Source organism: Pseudorca crassidens, chromosome 2 (genome assembly GCF_039906515.1).
Source record: "Pseudorca crassidens isolate mPseCra1 chromosome 2, mPseCra1.hap1, whole genome shotgun sequence".
Taxonomy (NCBI): Eukaryota; Metazoa; Chordata; class Mammalia; order Artiodactyla; family Delphinidae; genus Pseudorca; species Pseudorca crassidens.
Genome location: NC_090297.1, coordinates 120,511,943 through 120,533,470, shown reverse-complemented (window position 1 = coordinate 120,533,470; position 21,528 = coordinate 120,511,943). Strand labels below are relative to the sequence as shown.

General features: G+C 39.9%; 1 protein-coding gene across 2 annotated transcripts in view; it reads left to right on the top strand.

Annotated features, from left to right (window-relative positions):
* Positions 1-3,354: 3,354 nt before the first annotated feature.
* The window catches only part of TMCO1 (transmembrane and coiled-coil domains 1), a 46,342-nt gene continuing 28,168 nt past the window's right edge, over positions 3,355-21,528 (top strand). The window contains exons 1-3 of one of the 2 annotated variants that reach the window (XM_067728508.1): positions 3,361-3,597; positions 4,005-4,082; positions 13,326-13,385. In XM_067728508.1, coding sequence (XP_067584609.1) covers positions 3,528-3,597; positions 4,005-4,082; positions 13,326-13,385 — 208 coding nt within the window. In that variant the 5' untranslated portion in view covers positions 3,361-3,527. Of the gene's footprint in view, positions 3,598-4,004; positions 4,083-13,325; positions 13,386-21,528 lie in introns of both variants that reach the window. The other variant, XM_067728509.1, reaches the window with a different exon arrangement.

The window sequence follows — 21,528 nt, the reverse complement described above, 5'->3', positions numbered from 1 at the left end:
TCAAACGTAAAGACCATATCCTTTAATACGTCAGTTATGAGAAGAGATTTAATTTCTCTCATAATCTTTTACAATGCCTCACCTAGTACTAAATATTTGTTTAAAAAATGGTATTATTATCCTTAATTATTACTACTAATAATGTAAGAACATTGAAGTTTAGCTCCAATTTACCTTTCACAGGAAGTTACTTGAGGTTGTACCACAACATAAAAAAAGTATAAACTAAGGCGGAAGATGTGGGTCCAGGAAATAGTGACTCGTACCCTAGAGAATAGTGAAAGGAAGTCCCAGTACAAAAGCCTTATAGTAGTCATAGAAATTGGAGCAGGACAGTGAATTTTTGGACAGTGTTCTTCATGGAGAAGACTTTGAAATCTAAAAATTAATACAATGAGACTTTAGAGATATGATAAAGGAATCTGGTAGCATGTAGTAAAGATGTCACTGAATTGCCTCTAGCACTGTTCTTGAACAAAGGGCATTAGGGTCATAATATTGTTGCCCTAGAGAAGGAAATGTTATCATAGCAGACAGTTCTGTAGTAAATATTCACATAGGAATAATTGAAATGCTTTTTATTACTGTATTTCACTGATTGTAAGACTTTTCTCCCCATATTTTAAACCTCTGGATGGGATGCATCTTACAATCAATGGTGTGTCATGGTTTAATTATTTTCTTTCTTAATAGTACATAAAATAATAGTGCATCTTCTAATCAATAGCATGTTGGATTTGATCAACTATGTGTGCCACAAACAGTTTTATATGCTTTATAATATTACTCTTTCGAATTTAATCTTCCTAACAGTTTCATGTAGCTGATGCTATTACTATTTTATAGACAAGGAAACTGAGGCTCAAAGATGTTAAACAAGGCTTCCCTGGTGGCGCAGTGGTTGAGAATCTGCCTGCCAATGCAGGGGACACGAGTTCGAGCCCTGGTCTGGGAATATCCCACATGCCGCAGAGCAACTAGGCCCGTGAGCCACAACTAGTGAGCCTGTGCGTCTGGAGCCTGTGCTCCCCAACAAGAGAGGCTGCGACAGTGAGAGGCCCGCACATCGCGATGAAGAGTAGCCCCCGCTCGCCGCAACTAGGGAAAGCCCTCGCACAGAAACGAAGACCCAACACACCCCAAAATAAATAAATAAATAAATAAATAAATTTATTTATTAAAAAAAAAAGATGTTAAACAATATGCTCAAGGACTGCTGTCAACTAAGTGGCAAAGCCAGAATTGAAAACCAGGTCTGGGGAATTCCCTGGCGGTCCAGTGGTTAGGACTCAGTGTTCTCACTGTCGGGGCCCTGGGCTCAATCCAGAAACCTCGTGGTATGGCCAAAAAGAAAAAAAACAGAAAAAGAAAACCAAGCCTTACTTCAAAGGTCATGCTCTGTTGCACCTCAACATTTACCATGGGTGATACAAAGCTGAATAAAAACCATCGAAGTTGAATAGTTCAGGTGGGATGAGGTTTTTCCAACTCCTCCAGAAAGAACCAATCTTGCCCTCATCTGTGCTCCCATAACATTTTATGAGTACCTCTGTGGATGTTAAATGTCACCTGCCATATCAGCAAACATAGGATATTGTGGCCATCAAGCCATCAGCCACTACATCAGCCCTGAGGCAACTCAGGATAGAGAAAAACAAACAGGCTGCTGGTCACCAAGCTGTCAGCCACTGCAGCTGTCCCCAATGGTGCAACCTGAGGGGATTCAGGATGGAGTAAAAAACAGGATACTGGCCCTAGACAGTTAAGGTGCATATCAAAGGAAGGATTTCAATAAGCCCAAACTCTTGCATCTTCCCATACACAGCTAAATTCATTAACTTGAGATGTCTGGTTTTTCTTCAATTAGCAGTAATCTTTTGATTGCCAACTACCTGGTTTTTGTTGCAAAAACTCCTATATATCCTTGCTCCTCCCTTACCTCTTTGGAGCAGTGTCTCAGAGCTGAAAGGCTGCCTCCCGGGCTTAAGGCCTCAGAAAGTCCGCACGGAATAAAATATAACTCCCAACTTTCAGGTTGTGCAATTTTTTTCAGTTGACACCTCTAGTATATGTTGTTATAATGTATAACTTACAGGGAAGTCAGTAGTAGTATCTTAATCACTCTTTCCAACCTTAACAGTGCCTACCACTGAGCCTGACACATGAAGAGAAGCTCAATATCTGTTAAAAGGAAACAGGGTCTCTGCCACTAAGTGTAAAGAGGAGACAAGAAATGCACATATAACTAATAAAGGCCAAATATAGTGTTATAGGAAAATTATAAATAAAGTGCATTGGGAGTTTACGAGAAAAGAAAAAAAACGACAGAGAGTACAGGTCAAGGGGAAACAGTTCAGCCAGCTTCCAGATTTTCCTACACACTCACACAGACACAGTCTGGAAAAGCTGAAAAGGCTGAAACCAAGCTAATGAGACAATTTCTCTACCCATTTTAAAATTTAATGAGTTACCAGCATTTATAGACTGAACTTGTAAAATTTCATATAAAATCAGGGGTTTTGGATCTTCTTGAAAAATGGGAAGGTATTGGAAACTGGGTGCTCATTCTCCAAGGGAAATTGGTTGGATGTAGCAATTGTTCCCTTCAGATAAAGTCAGTGCTCCCTTGCTCATCGTAGTACCTCCCACCATTTTCTTACGCCCACCCAGTGTAAAATACTTTATACCTGACCATGATGGGTATTTGGGTTTAGGACCCCTTCTCAAGACAAACCGCTCACTGCTTCATTACACACCGCGTATTTTCAAGCACCGTGTCTCTGCCTGGAAAGACTTTGCTTTCTACAAAAGCACTCAGACTTCTCTAAGCGACTGCTTCAATTCCTTCTACTAGCTTTCTCTGACCATCCCCTCAACCGGGTCACCGCAGCATTCTGGTCATACCTCTATTAAAACCCCAATCACACCGTACGTACAAGTTTTTCTCTTTTACTAGGATGTGAGTGCCTGGAAGCCAGCGGCCCACGATTCATTGACGTTCGCGCCCCAAATCCGTGGCCCGGCATCTAAACACAGGCATTCGGTACGTGAGGTCAAACTCCCCACTTTACGCAAACCCAGGCTAAACTACCTACTCGACCTTAGATGTGGGACTGAGACAGAAACGCAGACGAGTCAAAACAAGTGGACTCTGGGCGAGAAGAAAGCACACTCCAGCACCACCGTGAGCAAACGCTGCCGGACGAGGTTCCGCCTCCGTAACTCCGTTTCAGCGGCTCCAGTTCCAACTCTCGCGAGATTCGGCCTGAGCGCCAGCCCATAAGTCCCAGAGACATGCAGCTCGGTTTCCGCGGGATTCTCGCGGTAGCGCGAACCGCCAGGAGGAGCACTTCCGGCGCTGCGCCCAGGAAGCGGAAGTGAGGCTTCCAGGCTGAGAGTGAGGCTTCCAGGCTTTCGGTGTGTTACTCGGCTGTCCTGAAATCCAGGAAAGTCGTTTTCGTTTCACTTTCCCTGGCTTTCGAGCGCTTCCCCCCTGGCGGGTGGGAGTGCAGAGACTGAAGCGCAAGATGAGCACCATGTTCGCAGACACGCTGCTTATCGTGTTTATCTCCGTGTGTACGGCTCTGCTCGCCGAGGGTGAGAGCGGCTGCTTCTCTGACGTTTGATCAGTCCCCGAGGGAAGGATCCTAGGCCCTGGGTCCCTCGAGCCTAGGGAGAGGTCGCGAGCCTTGGCGGGGGTGGGAGTGGGTTTCATCTCCATTCCAGGGAATCTTACCTCCAGGAGCGGGAGGGGTAGTGTGGAATCGATTGCCGAGGTTTCTTCGGTCTAGGGGAGGTTTCACTTGCGTGTTTGTGAAGACACCTTCGTATCGTGTCACAGTTTTGGTTGAAAATTCAGTTGTCTTAACGTTTGAAAAAAGTTAACTGTTGGTGAATACAAAGCAAAAAATTGAAATCCATTCTTATCCAACGGTAACCACTAATAAAGGCTGTTGTGACCGTTTAAACATTTCACTATTAGCATGCTGCTTTTAATGTTTCAGGTATAACCTGGGTCCTGGTTTACAGGACAGACAAGTACAAGAGACTGAAGGCAGAAGTGGAAAAACAGAGTAAAAAATGTGAGTATGGGGCTTCCCTGGTGGCGCAGTGGTTGAGAGTCCGCCTGCCGATGCAGGGGACACGGGTTCGTGCCCCGGTCTGGGAAGATCCCACATGCCGCGGAGCGGCTGGGCCCGTGAGCCATGGCCGCTGGGCCTGCACGTCCGGAGCCTGTGCTCCGCTACGGGAGAGGCCACAACAGTGAGAGACACGCGTACCGCAAAGAAAAAAAAAAAAAAATGTGAGTATGGCAACATCCTTTAAAAACAGTTTCAATACATCAGGCTCACTGAGTGCATGTTCACAGTACATATTTTAGGAGCATCAACTGATGTAAAAACTTCATAGGAATACAAAGGTGAATCTGACTAGAATTGAAGTCTGTTTAGAAATATAAGATTTTCTTTTTTTTAAAGAAAAGTTTTTTTAATAAATTTATTTATTTATTTATTTTTGGCTGCATTGGGTCTTCGTTGCTGCGTGCAGGCTTTCTCTAGTTGTGGTGAGTGGGGACTACTCTTCGTTGTGGTGTGTAGGCTTCTCATTGTGGTGGCTTCTTGTTGTGAAGCACGGGCTCTAGACACACAGGCTTCAGTAGCTGTGGCACGCAGGCTCAGTAGTTGTGGCTTGCGGGCTCTAGAGCACAGGCTCAGTAGTTGTGGCACACGGGCTTAGTTGCTCTGCGGCATGTGGGATCTTCGTGGACCAGGGCTTGAACCCATGTCCCCTGCATTGGCAGGTGGAGTTTTAACCACTGCGCCACCAGGGAAGTCCCCAAATATAAGACTTTTATGCAGAATACGTCATACAAACCTCAGTGGAGTAACTGACAAGAGAGGTACTTATTATGTGCTGTGGTGGTTCTAAAGAAGAGACCCCATTCAGTTGTGAGGGGCCATGGAAGCCTTTGTGATGCAGATAGCCTTGCAGTCCTTCATGCGTAGTTAGAATTTGGACAGAGGATGAGATGAGGAAGGAGTTCCAGACAAAGGATATAGCGTATGTGCAAAAAGGGAAATTTTAACTAGTAAGGTGTGTTTGGAGAACAGCAGGTCATAAGGATTGGTGTCAATGTAAGTGGTGTCTTCAGGGATAAGCCAACTTTCATTTGGGTCTGATGGTTGAAGGAGTATTTGAGGAAAAGTTTAAGAACAAGTTGAGTTTGTTGTTTTTGAAATAAAACAAGAATTCCACAGGATACAGCTGAGGGGGCTGCTATAGGTATAATGTGAATGGTTCCTTACAAGCTTGATTGGTCTCCTTTTCTGCCTTATAAAGATTAACTCTAACTTTCACATCTTAAAATTCTTGTGACTTTCTGTATTCTATGACTTTTCTGTATGTCTTCATAAGAGTTTGAAGTCTTCTTTTTTACAACATCCCATTTCTAATATCCACATAGTAACAATTTGTGGTCAGTTGTGTAAAATTATTCTCCTTTTCTAGAAAAGGAGATTGAGACTCAGGTTAAATGATATATTAATGTCTCAGAGCAAACAAAGAATTAGAAACCAAATTCAGGCCTTTTAAATTACGGTTTACTGTTCCTTCATTTATTCAGTGTTGTTAATGCACCTCAACATATTTAAAACCAAACTCATTATCTTTACCTTCACACATGTGATCCTTTTCCAGTATTTCCCTATTCGGTGAATGGTACTTCCTTGCTTCCAATGGTGCAAGCCAGAAACCTTACTATACTTTCTTCATTTGGCTTTCAGGACACCACACTCTCTTGGGTTTGCACTTACCTTGTCAATTGGTCGTTCTTTTGCAGTTTCCTTTTTGGTTCCTCTTCTTGACTTCCTGTTGTTGGGAGTGACTCAAAATTTATTTTTTTCCCTCTGTACTCCCTTAATGAACTCATTTATGTGCTCTATTTGCCAGTGACCCTCAAATTTATATCCTTAGCCCTCTCTACTAATGCAAGATTCAAATATCCAACTATCAACTTGTTAATTCCATTGGAATGTCTAATGTATATCTCAAACCCAACCTGTCCAAATTGAACACTGTTCCTCACTTCCAAGCCTGCTACATTAGTAGCCGTCACAGTGTCTTGGTCAGTGGTAATCCCGTCCTTGTGTAGGACATAAGGACATAATCCTTGTGTAGTTATCTTTGACTCTTCTCTCACAGCCCACATCCAGTACTGTTGGGCTGCCTTCAAATATATCCAGAATCTGCCCACTTTACATCACCTCCACTGCTAACTACCATAGTCCAAACCACCATCATTCGTTGCATGAATTATTGTGATAGCCTCCAGCAAGTGGTCTTGTTTCCCTGTAATCTGTTCCCAAGATAGCAGCCAGAATAATCTTTTTAAAAGTATATCAGGGCTTCCCTGGTGGCGCAGTGGTTGAGAGTCTGCCTGCTGATGCAGGGGACACGGGTTTGTGCCCCGGTCTGGGAAGATCCCACGTGCCGCAGAGCAGCTGGGCCCGTGAGCCATGGCCGCTGAGCCTGCGCGTCCAGAGCCTGTGCTCCACAACGGGAGAGGCCACAACAGTGAGAGGCCTGCATACTGCAAAAAAAAAAAAAAAAAAAAAAAAGTATATCAGATCATGTCCCTTCTCTGCTCATAACTCTGTGATGGTGTCCCATTTTGATTCGGAGGAAAAGCTAAAGTTTTTACAGTGGCCTACAGAGGTCCCCTGTTACAGCTCTGATCTTCTTTCCCTCTCATTCACTCTGCTCCACCCTCACTGACCTGTTTGCTGTTCCTTATTACACATCAGCCTCGCTCCTGTGCTGGGACCTATCTAATGGCTGTTCCCTCTACCTAGAATGTTCTTCTCTGTGATATCTGTTTACCTAACCCTTGTATCTTCTTCAAATCTTTGTTCACAGCTCACCTCAGTGAGTCTTAACTTGACCACCCTATTTAAAACTGCAGTCAGCCTACCTCCTGTACCACTGCCGCTCCTCATCTTCCTTATCCTGCTGTTTTGTTTTGTTTTCATTCATCTGCTACAATGAACGCTTCACTAGGGCAGGGTTCTTTTTTTTTTTATCATTGTTGTTTACTGATGTATCCCATGCACCTAGAAAAGTGGCTGGCACATGGGAAATGTCTAATAAATATTTGTTGATTCAAATACTTCCTTCTGTCACCCTGTATGTGCAGTCCACTCTCAACCCCTGATCCTGTTGTCCTCCTGAAGAGTTTTCAGTCTTTCCACATCTCTTCATTTCCACCACCATCACTTAGCCTAAACTTCTATCACATTTCATTTGATTTACTGTGATAGACTCCTCATTGCTCCACGTGCAGCCACTCAAATTTATTCTGTTCAGTAACACCTGGAGTAGTTTTTCAAAACACAAATCTGATTGTGTTATTTGCCCTTCTTAAAACACTCAATTTCTTCCCATTGCTTTGAGGACAAAGGTGTGTCCTACAAGGTCTAGCGTGGTCGGGTACCTCCCTCTCTCCCTCTCCGACCACATCTGCGTCATGTTTTTCCCTCCTTTCTATTCTCTAGCCATCCTCTGAACCAATCTTGCTTTTTCCTACTATGGAGCTGGGCTTTTGTATCTACTTTTTCCTCTGTCTGGAATAATTTTCCCTTCTCATTTGTCTAATAAACTCCTAGTCATTCTTCAGATCTCAAAGCCTTATTTAGTCTCCCCAGCAGGATCAAATCTTTGGATCATGGACCTTAATTTATCCAGATACTTCTCCTTAGAGAACTTATCATAATTACAATTTTTTCTATATATGATTATTATTCAAATAATGTCCTCTCCCCAACTGAACTGTAATTTCTATGAGGGCAAAGGCCCTTGTGTCTCTAGCACTTAACACAGGTCCTGGCACAGATTCACTACTTGATAAAAGCATGTTGAATAGCTTAAAGAATAAATGATCTCTATAACATAACATCACATGTATTCTTTGTGAGGAATTGTTCTGCTATGATCATAAACTAGTTAGCCAGCATGCAGAGGCATCCAAAGACAAATTTCTTCATATCACATGTATCATGGAGTAGTCTTATGGAATACAAAACACCTTTAGTTTCGAATTTGTTTTGATTAATATTCTCATACCTTAAATACTTATATGAATTTGCTCTGTAGATTTTGGGCTTCCTTAGTATCCACAACTAATTGCCTTGTTTCTAGTTATCTGTATTATAGAAGTTAAGTCTCCTTCACCTGACACCTAAATTCAAAGTAATAGTTGCCAGGCAAAGCTTCCATGGTTGTATTTTTTAATATAATTGACTAATGTGCTTGCTTTGAAGATAAGTATGAGGTAGGTTGGTGATGATTGGAATGTCTCATGGCATTTCTTATGGTCTTAAGTCCTCTATTTCAGGTAATCTATCAAAACTCAGTGAACATGCACAGACATAGAAAACAGATTTATGATTATCAAAAGGGAAGGGTTGGGGGAGGGATAAATTAGGAGTTTGGGATTAGAAGATACAAACTACTATACATAAAATACATAAACAGCGAGGTACTACTGTATAGCACAGGGAACTATATTCAATAGCTTGTAGTAAACTATAATGGAGAAGAATCTGCAAACGAACTTATGTATATATGTATAACTGAATCACTTTGCTGTACACCAGAAATTCACACAACATTGTAAATCAGCTATACTTCAATTAAAAAAAAACCCACAAGAACTCAGTGAGCATGTATTATTTTCATTTATATGATCAGTTGACACGTATGATTGCTTGCTCGCTGTAGAGGTCACCATGATGAGTGCAGTACGCAATGAACGGGCATAGATACTGTCTTCTAGATATTTGTAATCAAATGGATAACTATTATTTAGCATGGGATATTTAATAGGAAGAAATAAGGTAAATTCCCTCTTTGAACAAACGTCTTAATTGCAAACATAATCCCTTCTGACATTCTGTGTTCAAAATTTCGTATGGATCCAGGCAAGAAAAGTTTGTAGGGACCAAATTTATAGATGGCCCATGGGAATTCCCTGGTGGTCCAGTGGTTAGGACTCCACGCTTCCACTGCAGGGGGCACGGGTTCAATCCCTGGTTGGGGAGCTAAGATCCCGCAAGCTGTGCAGTGTGACCAAAGAAAAAAAGAAAAAAAAAAAAGAGAGAGAGAGATGGCCAAGGCATAGAACTTGTACATAACTATGATTAACATGTTAAAGGATCTAGTGGAAAATGTAGACAATATGCATGAACAGATGGGGATTTTCAGAAGACGGAAACTATAAAAAAGTGTCACGTGGAAATGACAGAAATAAAAACATATCAGACATAAAGGATCCTTTGAGGAAATTATCCGATATGCAAGGCCTTAAAAAATTTTATCTCAGCCAACTATTGGAAAATACACTACACCAAGACAAATGAGTAAACCAAGAAGAAAAGGAAGATATGAACTCCAGGAAACAAGAGCTCCAACACAGGACTCAGGTGAAGGGAATCGCCCGGACGATGATGAAGGCAGATTTAGATCTGACATTCTTAGGAATGTCAGCTGTGCACCAGGCTGAGCTTGTAAGAGGGTGCTAGGAGAAACTTCTTCAGGAAAATTTATAATGCCTAGTGATCTGACTTTGTACAGGAAAGATTTAGACAGCTAACTAAGAATTTGGGGCTGAATTAGTGATAAGTACGGAGACGACCAAACAAATTTTAAAATGCCATAAATCTAGGAAAAACTTGCAGGAAGTTAAATAGTTTGCTGCATAAATTACCTGTGAACAGTATTTTCATGATCATAATTTTGTAAATGTTGAACTCACATTTAACCAAAATTACAACTATAACAATGGATTTTATGATGTAACTAGCTTATTTCAAGATATAGGGGTTAAAAGAAAAAAAAAACTTTATGGGAGTTCCTTGGTGGTTTAGTGGTTAGGATTCGGTGCTTTCACTGCCATGGCCTGGGTTCAGTCCCTGGTCGGGTAACTGAGATCCCACAAGCCACCGGTGCTACCAAAAAAAAAAGGATATAGGGGTAAATATCAAAATAATCAGCTAAAAGAGGTAAAAGTGGTTGCTCTTTGAAATGAAGGAAATAGGGAGTGGGGGTAAGCATAAGACCATCGCTTATCTTTAAAACTGACTCTTTAAAATAAATGAGTGTTTTACTTTGGTTATTTATTTTTTTTAACTATTTTGTATTGGAGTATAGTTGATTAACAACATTATGTTACTTTCAGGTGTACAGCAAAGTGTTTCAGTTATACGTATACACGTATCTGTTCTTTAAAATGTTTTCCAGTGACAACTCTCATTGGATGATGAGAGTAGACTTGTAGACTATTAAAATAGTTACTACCTGATATTTTAAACTTAGATAAAAATCTAATCTATTCACAACTTCAGGCAAACAAAAATTCTTTATGAGTCTAAATAAGTAGGCAGCCACAGTTGAAAAAGTAGAAATTTTCTGTCTATTGAAACAATTTTGAATCAATCAGTACATTTTGGACTTTGATAGCTAATAATGAATTTAAGGTGACTAAAGTGTATTTTCACATATTTCAGTGAACAAACCAATTAATAGTAATAAACCAAACTGAAAGGAAGCCTTGCTATTTCATCTACTCTTTGTTCTGTAATAAAGCGATGGGAAGCACAGGCTCAAAATGTAAAAGAATAAAATGAAATGAAAAAATTAAAATAATTAAAACCTCAAAAAAATTTGTAGGGTTTTTGAGGAATACAAAGAAATATAAATATATTTGAATCAGAATTAGGTGTAGATTTCGTATCTTGAGCAGATCTGATCAGAGGCATTATTTGGAGAATACTGGTGTTACCTACAAAGCTGTCCTATTGTGGTGGGGCCTTTGACAAAAGATGCTTTCATAAAGGTACCAAGCTGTTTGATTTAGGTGGTCACTAGACTTATGAGTGTGCTCTAAATGTCAGTAAGTCTTTTTTCGTTGTGTCACTTTAATAATGTAGACCAATGAAAGAACACTTCAGTAAATGAGAAAGATTTAAAGTACTATATGTAATTGGATTCTTGTAACAAAATTATTTATTTGAGAACATTTATTAAGTACAAATTATTGTAAAGTATGAAGTATTTCTTTAGCTTACAGTGCAACAGGATAAAGCTTTTAGAGTAATTTATAAACTGTTTGACAACTCTAATTCAGAACGCAGCAATACCAGGTCATGGGCAAAAAATGTGTTTCATAGTAGACGTCTTTTATTTTTGTCAACTCTGATATCTCCATTTCTTTTCTTTCTTTTTCTTTTTTAGAGGAGGATCTCCCTTTATTTTTTAAAATTAATTAATTAATTTATTTATTTTTGGCTGCCTTGGGTCTTCATTGCTGTGTGCGGGCTTTCTCTAGTTGCTGCGAGCAGGGGCTACTCTTAGTTGCGGTGCGCGTGCTTCTCATTGCGGTGGCTTCTCTTGTTGCAGAGCACGGGCTCTAGGCGTGCGGGCTTCAGTAGTTGTGGCACGTGGGCTCAGCAGTTGTGGCTCGCGGGCTCTAGAGCGCAGTCTCGGTGGTTGTGGCGCACGGGCTTAGTTGCCCTGCGGCATGTGGGATCTTCCCGGACCAGGGCTCGAACCCATGTCCCCTGCATTGGCAGGCGGATTCTTAACCACTGCGCCACCAGGGAAGTCCAGTATCTCCATTTCTTGTTATGGGGTGAGGTTCTGGTGAATAAATATCAGCAAAAAGAGTTTCTTTGCAACTTCATGAGGTTAAATAACCATTAGGTTAATTTATATTATCCCTAGAAAAGATTTATCTAGTCTTAATCCAGTGTGCTAGAAGATCAGGTTAATGTTCATTGTATTATCTTATGTTTCTATTCTCTAGCCTTCTGACTTTTTTTTTCCCCCTTGTTTTTTATTCAGTCATGGTTAAATGCCAAGTAGCTGTGTTATAGTCCTTCTGAGGTGGGAAAGATATTTTTTGTTTCTTTGGTTAATAATAATGATAAAGAATAAAGCATCAATGTTTCTGTCCATTTTGTCTTTTAAAATGTTATTTCTGTAACATCTTGTAGAATTTGACTTAATTTCCTTTTATGATCTCATACCAGTAGTTCATTCTAAATCTCTGTCTTGGGACTTCCCTGGTGGTCCAGTGGTTAAGACTCCAAGCTCCCACTGCAGGGCACATGGGTTAGATCCCTGATCAGGGAACTATGATCCTACATGCCGCCTGGTGCGGCCAAACAAACAAAAATATCCCTCTTTTTTCCCCCTATATATGTCATGTTTTATCTTTTTATCTACCTAGAACAGTACCTGTCACTTAGACACCCAATTCACACACACATTTTATTATAGTCAGAACTTTACCATTTTATTTTAGTCAGAACTTTACCATTTTATTTGTAATAGTGGAGTTAAATTGAATTTTATATCTCTTTGATAAAGGAGTAACACCAATTTTCCTTTTAGAATTCAGCATACTTAATATACTAAGGGAAAGATTCCTACCTGCCAATTCTCTTTAATGCAGCTTTTAGAAATAATACATGTACTGTACTATTTGCTAGTAAAGGAAGTATACTAAGATAATATAAGAAACAGATAATGTAAATAGAGTAAAGGTAATTTTTGGTGTATCTATTGCTAGTCCATTCATAGGTGATTAAAGATAGTAAATATTAAATATAAATACATTAACACTATTCTTCTTCAAAAGCTTAGTGTTACTCTATTGTCATATTAATTGAAAAGCCTCAAAAAAATTTAGTCGTAGCTTTTTTGGCTCCCCTGATCTTCCTACCCTGTGCATGTGTTGCCATTTTTCTATACTATAATTGTTACTTGATTATGTGCCCTCACTAAATTGCTTTTTAGAGGGCAAGGATCATGTTTATCTTTTTATTTACCTAGAATGGTGCCTGTTAACTTAGGCAGCCAATAACTGAATGAATGAATGCCCACCTTCTATGGTGAATATGAGAATGGCACTACAATTAATCACCTGAGAGCAGAATTTTAAAATTGTGCTTAGACTCTACCTAAGGCAATCACCCACAGCTAATGGTCTGAAAATCATCTCAGTTTTGATTATGACTTTGTGTTTATAAAGTCCTTTATGGGTATTTAATTAATGATGCTTACAATATTGCTGTTTTATTTTTAGAATATTGTGTCTACCTTTTACTGTCAGCAGGTGTGGGAGCATACCAGTTAACCATGACCATAATCAAAGGCAGCATGTAACTTTCTTGTAAGCTTCTTTCATTGGTTCAGCTGTGATAAAACATCCTTTGTTTCTTTTGTGTAATGCATAATTAATTTTTATTGTGTTACTGTGTTGTTTACAGTGGAAAAGAAGAAGGAAACAATAACGGAGTCAGCTGGTAGACAACAAAAAAAGAAAATAGGTAAGATGAGTTATTGGTATACAAAATATTGAAGTTTCTTGGAAGAAATAAATTCTTAGATAATGAAAATGTAATAAAGTATTTAGTAGTGGTAACTTATGTTTGTATAGTTTTATGGTCTACAAAGCACTTGCATATGTTATCTTACTTGATTCTCTCTCTTGTTTTTGCTCTTAGGTTTGAAATTTCAGTTTAGTGAAATGGTGTTGACAGTCATGGCTTTTGAACTTGGCTGAAGGTTCTTGGCATAGTTTGTAAAAGGGTATTGTTTTTCTTATCTGAGATGATTATTTCCAGTTAAGTCTGAGTTACTTGTATTTATTGTTGCCATAACTTCCTTACTGAGAATTGACTGGTGATGGAGATCTACCAAGATGTAGGAAATTTTCTGCTGAGTAATTTTACCTAGTCTGCAAAATAATTATATGTTTTTGGTTTTCCAGTGTAATTTAGAATTTAATACAGAATGTAGTTCAGTTCCAAAAAGACAATTTATAAGTGACTGCCTGTGATTTGTATTTATACTTTATGATGCTTCCTGATTCTACAGTCAGAACAAAATGGTTGTGAAATTGTGTATTTGGCTCAGAAACTATGTCTCTGTGCCTAGGTCACTGCTGTTAAATCCTGGGAGATTACTCTACCAGGCTAGACTATACAAGTGTTCTGTTCTGGTTAAAGCTTTTCAGTTTAGTGTAGGAGTATCAGATGTGCTCTAAATGGCCTTTTCATTTAGTTCCATGGCAAGATGCTACTGTACATCTGCTCTGTATGTGTCAGTCACTCTGGTGGGCATTGGAGAAACAAAGTAGGAAAAAATTCTGTCTTTTAAGACAGGGGTCCCCAACCCCTGGACCACGGACCATTATGGGGCCACACAGCAGGAGTTGAGTGGTGGGTGGGTGAGGGAGCGAAGCTTCATCTGCCGCTCCCCATAACTCCTCATCGTATGCACTACCACCTGAACCATCCCCACACACACAAACCCGCCCTCCTCGTCTGTGGAAAAATTGTCTTCCACGAGACGGGTCCCTGGTGCCAAAAAGGTTGGGGACTGCTGTTTTAAGAGGTCTAAAGAGGAAAAACAGATCAATGCAGTGTAATACTTACTTTTTAGAGAGATATTCTGAGTGTCATAAAAGTAAAGAAGAAAGGATATCCAAACCAATCTAGAGGATCAGGTTTTCTTTAAGAGATAATGCTTAAGCTGAATCTTGAAGCTTTAGTGTGCGTTAACTAAGTAAAAATATAAATAAATAAAATACTGGTCAGTTGAGTTCTTACCATCTGCAACACCCTGAAGTAAGCACTTGACATTTAATTCTCTTAACAATGGTATGTGGTAGTGAACAGTGTTACCTCAATTTTAGAGATGAGAAAATTGAGGTTTAAGTAACTTGCTCTTGGTCATTCAGTGGTATGATGGATTAAGTCAGTGGTAGAGAAGGGGTTTGAACCTAGTCATTCATAACTTTAAGAATCTGCAGCTTTTTAAAATAAGTTTATTTATTTATTTATGTTTGGCTGCTGTGGGTCTTCGCTGCTGCGCATGGGCTTTCTCTAGTTGCAACGAGCAGGGACTACCCTTCTTTGCAGTGCGCGGGCTGCTCACTGCGGTGGCTTCTCTTGTTGTGGAGCACGGCTCTAGGCACGCGGGCTCAGTGGCTTGCAGACTCTAGAGCACAGGCTCAGTAGTTGTGGCACACGGGCTTAGTTGCTCCACAGCATCTGGGATCTTCCCAGACCAGGGCTCGAACCCGTGTCCCCTGCATTGGCAGGCAGATTCTTAACCACTGCGCCACCAAGGAAGTCCCAAGAATCTGCATTTTTAAGCCTTGTATATTCTCGGTAGAAGGATAGGCATATACAAAAGCATAGAGGGATCAAATAGCAGGGTATATACCTGGAACTATAAATAGTTTAGTATAACAACTAAAAAAGAAGGTATGTGTAAAGTACAAGCAGACAAGCCTAGAGAAATAAGTAGGGCCTAAACTAAGGTAAGGAGGTTAACGTATGCAGAAGTCTTCCCGTAACCATTAAGGGATTTAAACAGATTTGAAATCAGATTTTAAGGAAGACAACTCTGGCAATAGTTTGGAGGATAAATCAGAGAGGGGATCATTCTGGAGGCAGGGAAGTTATGAGGCTTTTTAAGTATCCTAGGCATGCAAATGGCAAGAACCTGAACCTAGGCATTGACAATGGGAATGGTGCAGATTCAATGGATATAGAGGAAGTAGATGTAACAGGACTTGAAGGCCTTTTTTTTTTTTCTTAGTTTTATTTATTTATTTGGCTGCATTGGGTCTTCATTGCTGCACACAGGCTTTCTCTAGCTGTGGCGAGCGGGAGCTACTCTTCATTGCAGTGCGTGGCCTTCTCATTGCTTTGGCTTCTCTTCGTTGTGGAGCACAGGCTCTAGGTGCGGGGGCTTCAGTAGTTGTGGCACGTAGGCTCAGTAGTTGTGGCTCATGGGCTCTAGAGCACAGGCTCAGTAGTTGTGGCACATGGGCCTAGTTGCTCCATAGCATGTGGGATCATCCCGGACCAGGGATTGAACCCGAGTCCCCTGCATTGGCAGGCGGATTCTTAACCACTGTGCCACCAGGGAAGTCCCAGGACTTGCAGACTTTTTAGATGTAGGGTATGTAGAGACGAATGAGTCTGGGAAACAGCCCAGATTTCTGATTAGGAGAGGAAATATCAGAGAAGTTGCAGATTGGGATGAAGAAGAGGAGAGGATGATTTCAGGTTTGAACATGTTAGATTTGCAGTGTCTGTGTGACAATAGGGCGGAAATACTTGGTACACTATTGGATGTATGGTTTGGAGCTGGCAGATAAAGGCTACAAATAGAATTTAGAATCATATGATTATAAATTATAATTGAGTCCACAAAGTAAATGAAATCACACAGGGAGACCATATAAAGTAAGAAAAGCAAAGAGCTAAGGATGGAGAGAGTCTTGAGACATAGAAATTTAAGGGGTAGAAGAAGAAGTGGAGCTTGAAAAGGTATTGCCAGAGAAGTTGGAAAGGAGTTGTGTCACGGAAGTTGAGGGGAGAGTTTCAGAAGACAGGAAGGGTTAGAGGTTGGGTATTAAATATCTAAGAGGCAAAACAGAGATAAGTAGTGATTTAGGAAGAATAATTTCAGTGGCATGATAAGGGATAGAAGCCAGATTGTATAGATTAGGGAGATAATGCATGGTGAGGAAGTAAAGACATTGAACATGGGTAATTCTTTGGAGTAGCTTTGCTATAAGGGATAGGCAAGGTATAAAAATGGAAGGCACATTACCCACTACTCTTAAAATTGACAGCACAAACTATCTATACTCAAATTATTTTACCATGGAATGCTACCTTAAATTGTTTGCTCACCAAAATGTCATCAGAAGGTAAAAGAAATAATATTTATGAAGAGTTGCTTGTCAAAATCTAATAGGAGTTACAAGACATAATATTTGTTAGGAGTTGCTTGAAGGACAAACATCCTATCCATTCTGTAGATTTATAAATTTTACTCCTAAATTAAACCAGACTATCAGAAATCTATAAACCTAAACTTGTATATAGTTTTGGACTTTATAAAATTGCTTCTACTCTATTTCTCCTTGACATTTGCACTATTAGACATGTCATGAAAAACTCAGCCAGATAAAATTTACTGTAGTTGCTATGGACTATTTTTGAGAACATTATCTACAACATTGCACGATACCCCTTTGACGAGAAATTATGGAAACTTTCTAGTAGTTTTCAGTGTCAAGACAAGCAATGATTCTCATAAATAATTGATTTATTTTTTATCTTATTGACCCTGTGCTTGAACTGATGGTTTTTCCCTCCACTTTGAGACTGGCTGCTAATAAGCATAGAGTCAGATTTGCTATTCATCTCCAGCAACTTTATAAGACCAGTTAAATGTATTTTTGTATACTGATCCTATCTACAATTTTGTTATTATGCAACCCTTACTTTCCCTTTGCTCAGATTCCCCACTTGGGTTTCTTTAAAATAAAATATATATATATATATGACTTCCCTGGTGGCACAGAGGTTAAGAATCCACCTGCCAATGCAGGGGACACGGGTACAAGCCCTGATCCAGGAAGATCCCACATGCTGCAGGGCAGCTAAGCCTGTGCGCCACAACTACTGAGCCTGTGCTCTAGAGCCCGCGAGCCACAGCCACTGAAGCCCGCGTACCTAGAGCCCGTGCTCCACAAGAGAAGCCACCGCAATGAGAAGCCCGTGCACCGCAACAAAGAGTAGCCCCCGCTCCCCAAAACTAGAGAAAGCCCGCAAGCAGCAACGAAAACCCAATGCAGCCAAAAATAAATAAATTTATTTTTTAAAAAGCAAACATATATATACAGTAATGGGGAGACTATAAAGAATGATATAGCTGCATTGAAAGAAGGGAGTTTTTAGTAAGAGGGATGTGGTCAGCAATATTCAGTGTTTTAGAGAAGGAAAATGTCATTGATATCACTAGGTGAAGCTCTTAGAGATAATGGTCTTGGATAGAGACATTAATTTGAAACTGAGGTGTCGGAAGATTTTATGTTTCCCATTCTTAATTTCAGGAGCAGATGTTTTGGTTATTTTACGTTTCCGTCTCATAAAAGAGAAACTACTTTTGATGTATGAATTTTATTTAGATCTTTCGGCTGCAGTCAAGTTACCTCAAGTAATGAGGAATTTAAAGATATATGTGATCCAGAACTCAGGAAAAGCTGAACTAATTGGTTACAGGAAGGCAGGAACTGTGTTAAAGCAATTCCTGCAGGCAGAGCAAGCCCTGGGATAAAGCCAGACATTGGGCTCCACTATTAATTTTTAGTACTTCTCTCTCTTCTGTTGTTCAACTTCCCCACTTTCTCTGCAGTGCTTCCCTAGCGTTTAATTTTTGCCTGTGTCTAACTTTGGCTTGTCTCCTGTGGTTCTTTCTATATCGGTATTACTCATAATGTGCTCTCTAGACCACCTGTATCAGTATTGCTTGAGATACTTGTTACAAATGAAGGGTTCTGAGTCTTACTCCCAGGCTTTACTGAATCAGCATTTCTGGACATGGGACACAGGAGCCTGCTTTTTTAACAAGCTTCCCAGATAATTTTTAGACGAACTAAAGTTCAAGAGCCAGTTCTACATTACTATTTTGCTGTTTCTGCTCCCACAGTTAAATGATTTACTTTCCCAATATTTTCTGGTTTAAATTCCTGCAAGAAGGAATCCAACTAGCTCAGCTCATCTTTTTATGCCGTAGGTCATGGGTAAGCCTATGGATTGGCCTCCTTTTTGGTCAGTAGTGGCAGGGCAGGGGATGTTAGGAATCTTCATAAGGTTGAACCTCAACAGAGACTATGATGAGAGGGAGATATTCCCCAGAAGGTGGCCAGAGAAGGGAGAGCAGGCATTCTGAAGCTTTGCTGAATGGGGTGTGTATCTCCTTTCTTGGTGACTTGGAAATACGGGAGGACATTTTTGAAATTTATTTGGGGCCCTGAATTAATATATTTATTCTAGATGTTTATGCTATTTGGATTTTCTATAAAAGAAGGCTGTATCAGGCATTTCATTTAAATTTTGCTTCTCCCAATCTACATGAAATTTTAAAGGCATGTTATTAATTGGTCTTCCATTCAAGACAACTCAGAATATAGAAATGTCATGGCATACCTAACTCTTTTAATCTATAGAGAAGCATCTGCTATTTTGATCATCTCTTCCTTATTTGAAAATGTTTCCCATCTCCCAAACTGTCGGTTTGATCAGACTACTCAGTTGCCCCGTGAGTACTTTAATTGATTTATATTCTTTGACAGAAAAGTCACTGGTTATTTATTTTTTATTTTTTTAATTTTTTTGGCTGCATTGGATCTTTGTTGCTGTGCGTGGGCTTTCTCTAGTTGTGGCAAGCAGGGGCTACTCTTCGTTGCAGTGCGTGGGCTTCTCATTGCGGTGGCTTCTCCTGTTGTGGAGCATGGGTTCTAGGTGCGCAGGCTTCAGTAGTTGTGGCACATCTGCTCAGTAGTTGTGGCTTGCGGGCTTTAGAGCGCAGGCTCAGTAGTTGTGGCGCCCGGGATTAGTTGCTCCGCGTCATGTGGGATCTTCCTGGACCAGGGCTCAAACCCATGTCCCCTGCATTGGCAGGCAGATTCTTAACCACTGTGCCACCAGGGAAGTCCCGTCACTGGTTATTGACTAAGGTAAACGATGATGTGTTCCTTTCTTAGTTAAATTATATTCTCTTATTGTACAGAGTCTAATGCTGTCAAATAAAAATGTGTGATAGATTGGCTTGAGTTTGTTCATTCTTTGGTCAGAATGGATGTCATCGTTGCTACTAGTGTATTCCAATAGCTACAAGAAATGTAGCTTCTTTTTAATTGGAGTATTCCCTTTTAGAATTTTAATGTTTCCTTTTGTCTATCATCTTGGATAATAAATCATCCTAGAATATAAATATATCTCCTTTATACTTCCAGTTTTTTCTCTCCATGAAATTTCCTCAAATTTCATAGAGGGTGTATTCCAAAAGTTCCGTAGTAAAAGGGTGTATAGAATTCCTTTCAAATGGAGGAATTGAGGTATGATTCTCCTCTGTATTAAATCCTGAGGTTCTGAATGGCATAAAGAATAGTTCACACAGGACAAGTGAACACTGAATGACATAGAATATTTATTTCCAGCACTCGGCTTGGAACCTTTAAATTTTAGATCTTCAGGGGAGGTGTAGAAGGATTTAGACATAGTTTTCTCCCTTCTTATGTCAACATAACAGTTGAAAGGTGGGTTGGGGAGTACAACCATCTTGGAAGACTTGGGCTTCTAGATGTTGAGTTTTCTCAAAGGAGAAAACTAAGGGTGAGTGAACCTTAGGAGGAGGTTCACTAGCTATACTTTTTTTTTTTTTTTTGCGGTATGCGGGCCTCTCACTGTTGTGGCCTCTCCCGTTGCGGAGCACAGACTCCGGACGCGCAGGCTCAGCGCCCATGGCTCACGGGCCTAGCCACTCCTCGGCATGTGGGATCTTCCTGGACCGGGGCACGAACCCATGTCCCTTGCATTGGCAGGTGGACTCTCAACTACTGCACCACCAGGGAAGCCCTAGCTATACTTCTTTTAAGTAACACACCACCAAGATTAAAATAACATTAGACTGAGACAGTGACCTCCCTACCTTATTGGGGCCAAGAAACAACTTTTTGAGAGGAGTTATGCTAGTTAACTGACAGCAGTTAAGGGCTAAGTTACACACAGAGCAATAGAGAACCAGTCAATCACTTTTACTTATTTCAGTATACTCTTAACTATTTGGGGTACTAGAAGTTAAGAGTTAACTAGCTAGCTTTTATTGCATCATCTCAGCCAAAACTGTTCTCATAATTACATGAAGCATTATGCTCAAATATTTGATTGCTGCTAATAAACAATATAAATCATCATTTCAAAATAAATTGTTTGCACTTATTTTTACTTACTAATGTGACTTTCCCAGAAATTATTCACTTGAGGAAACAAAGTTTCTTGATAAGGGAAAAGCAGGTTGTTTAAAAAAAGATACTTTTTTCAATACAGTTTATTAGAAGTTGGATTATTCTTATAAAACCATGTATTACATGGTGGTCATATTGACAGACCTGTCTTCATAAGCTTATGTAACCCATAATGTAATGTAAAAACTTTATTTTTAGGGACAATAGTTGGTTTTGTTTTTGTTCCTCTTTTGTATTGCTGGTAATTAAAAGCAAAATTCGTTAGGAAATAACATTTAAAATTTACTTAAATCATTGAGGCTTAAAGAAAAGTAGATTTGATTACAGTATGAGAGATAGAAACTCTAAAAGGATGTTTTAAGTACTTTTAAGGACTTGAATGTTTCATTTCTCATTGTGTCTAACAGAATATCCTTGTAAAACTTGAATCTTACATTTTAAAATAATGAGAATGAATAGAATAAATCTTTGCCTAGCAGTTTTGTTAGAGTCAGGGTTTGGTAGTCATAATGGAAGAGAGATAGAGAAGGAGTTTAATACTTTTCTAAGACCGGAAAGAAAATAAAGAGGGTAAAAGAGAACGTGGGTATTGAGAGAGAGAGAGAGAGAGATTAGGAGGATCTGAGACACAA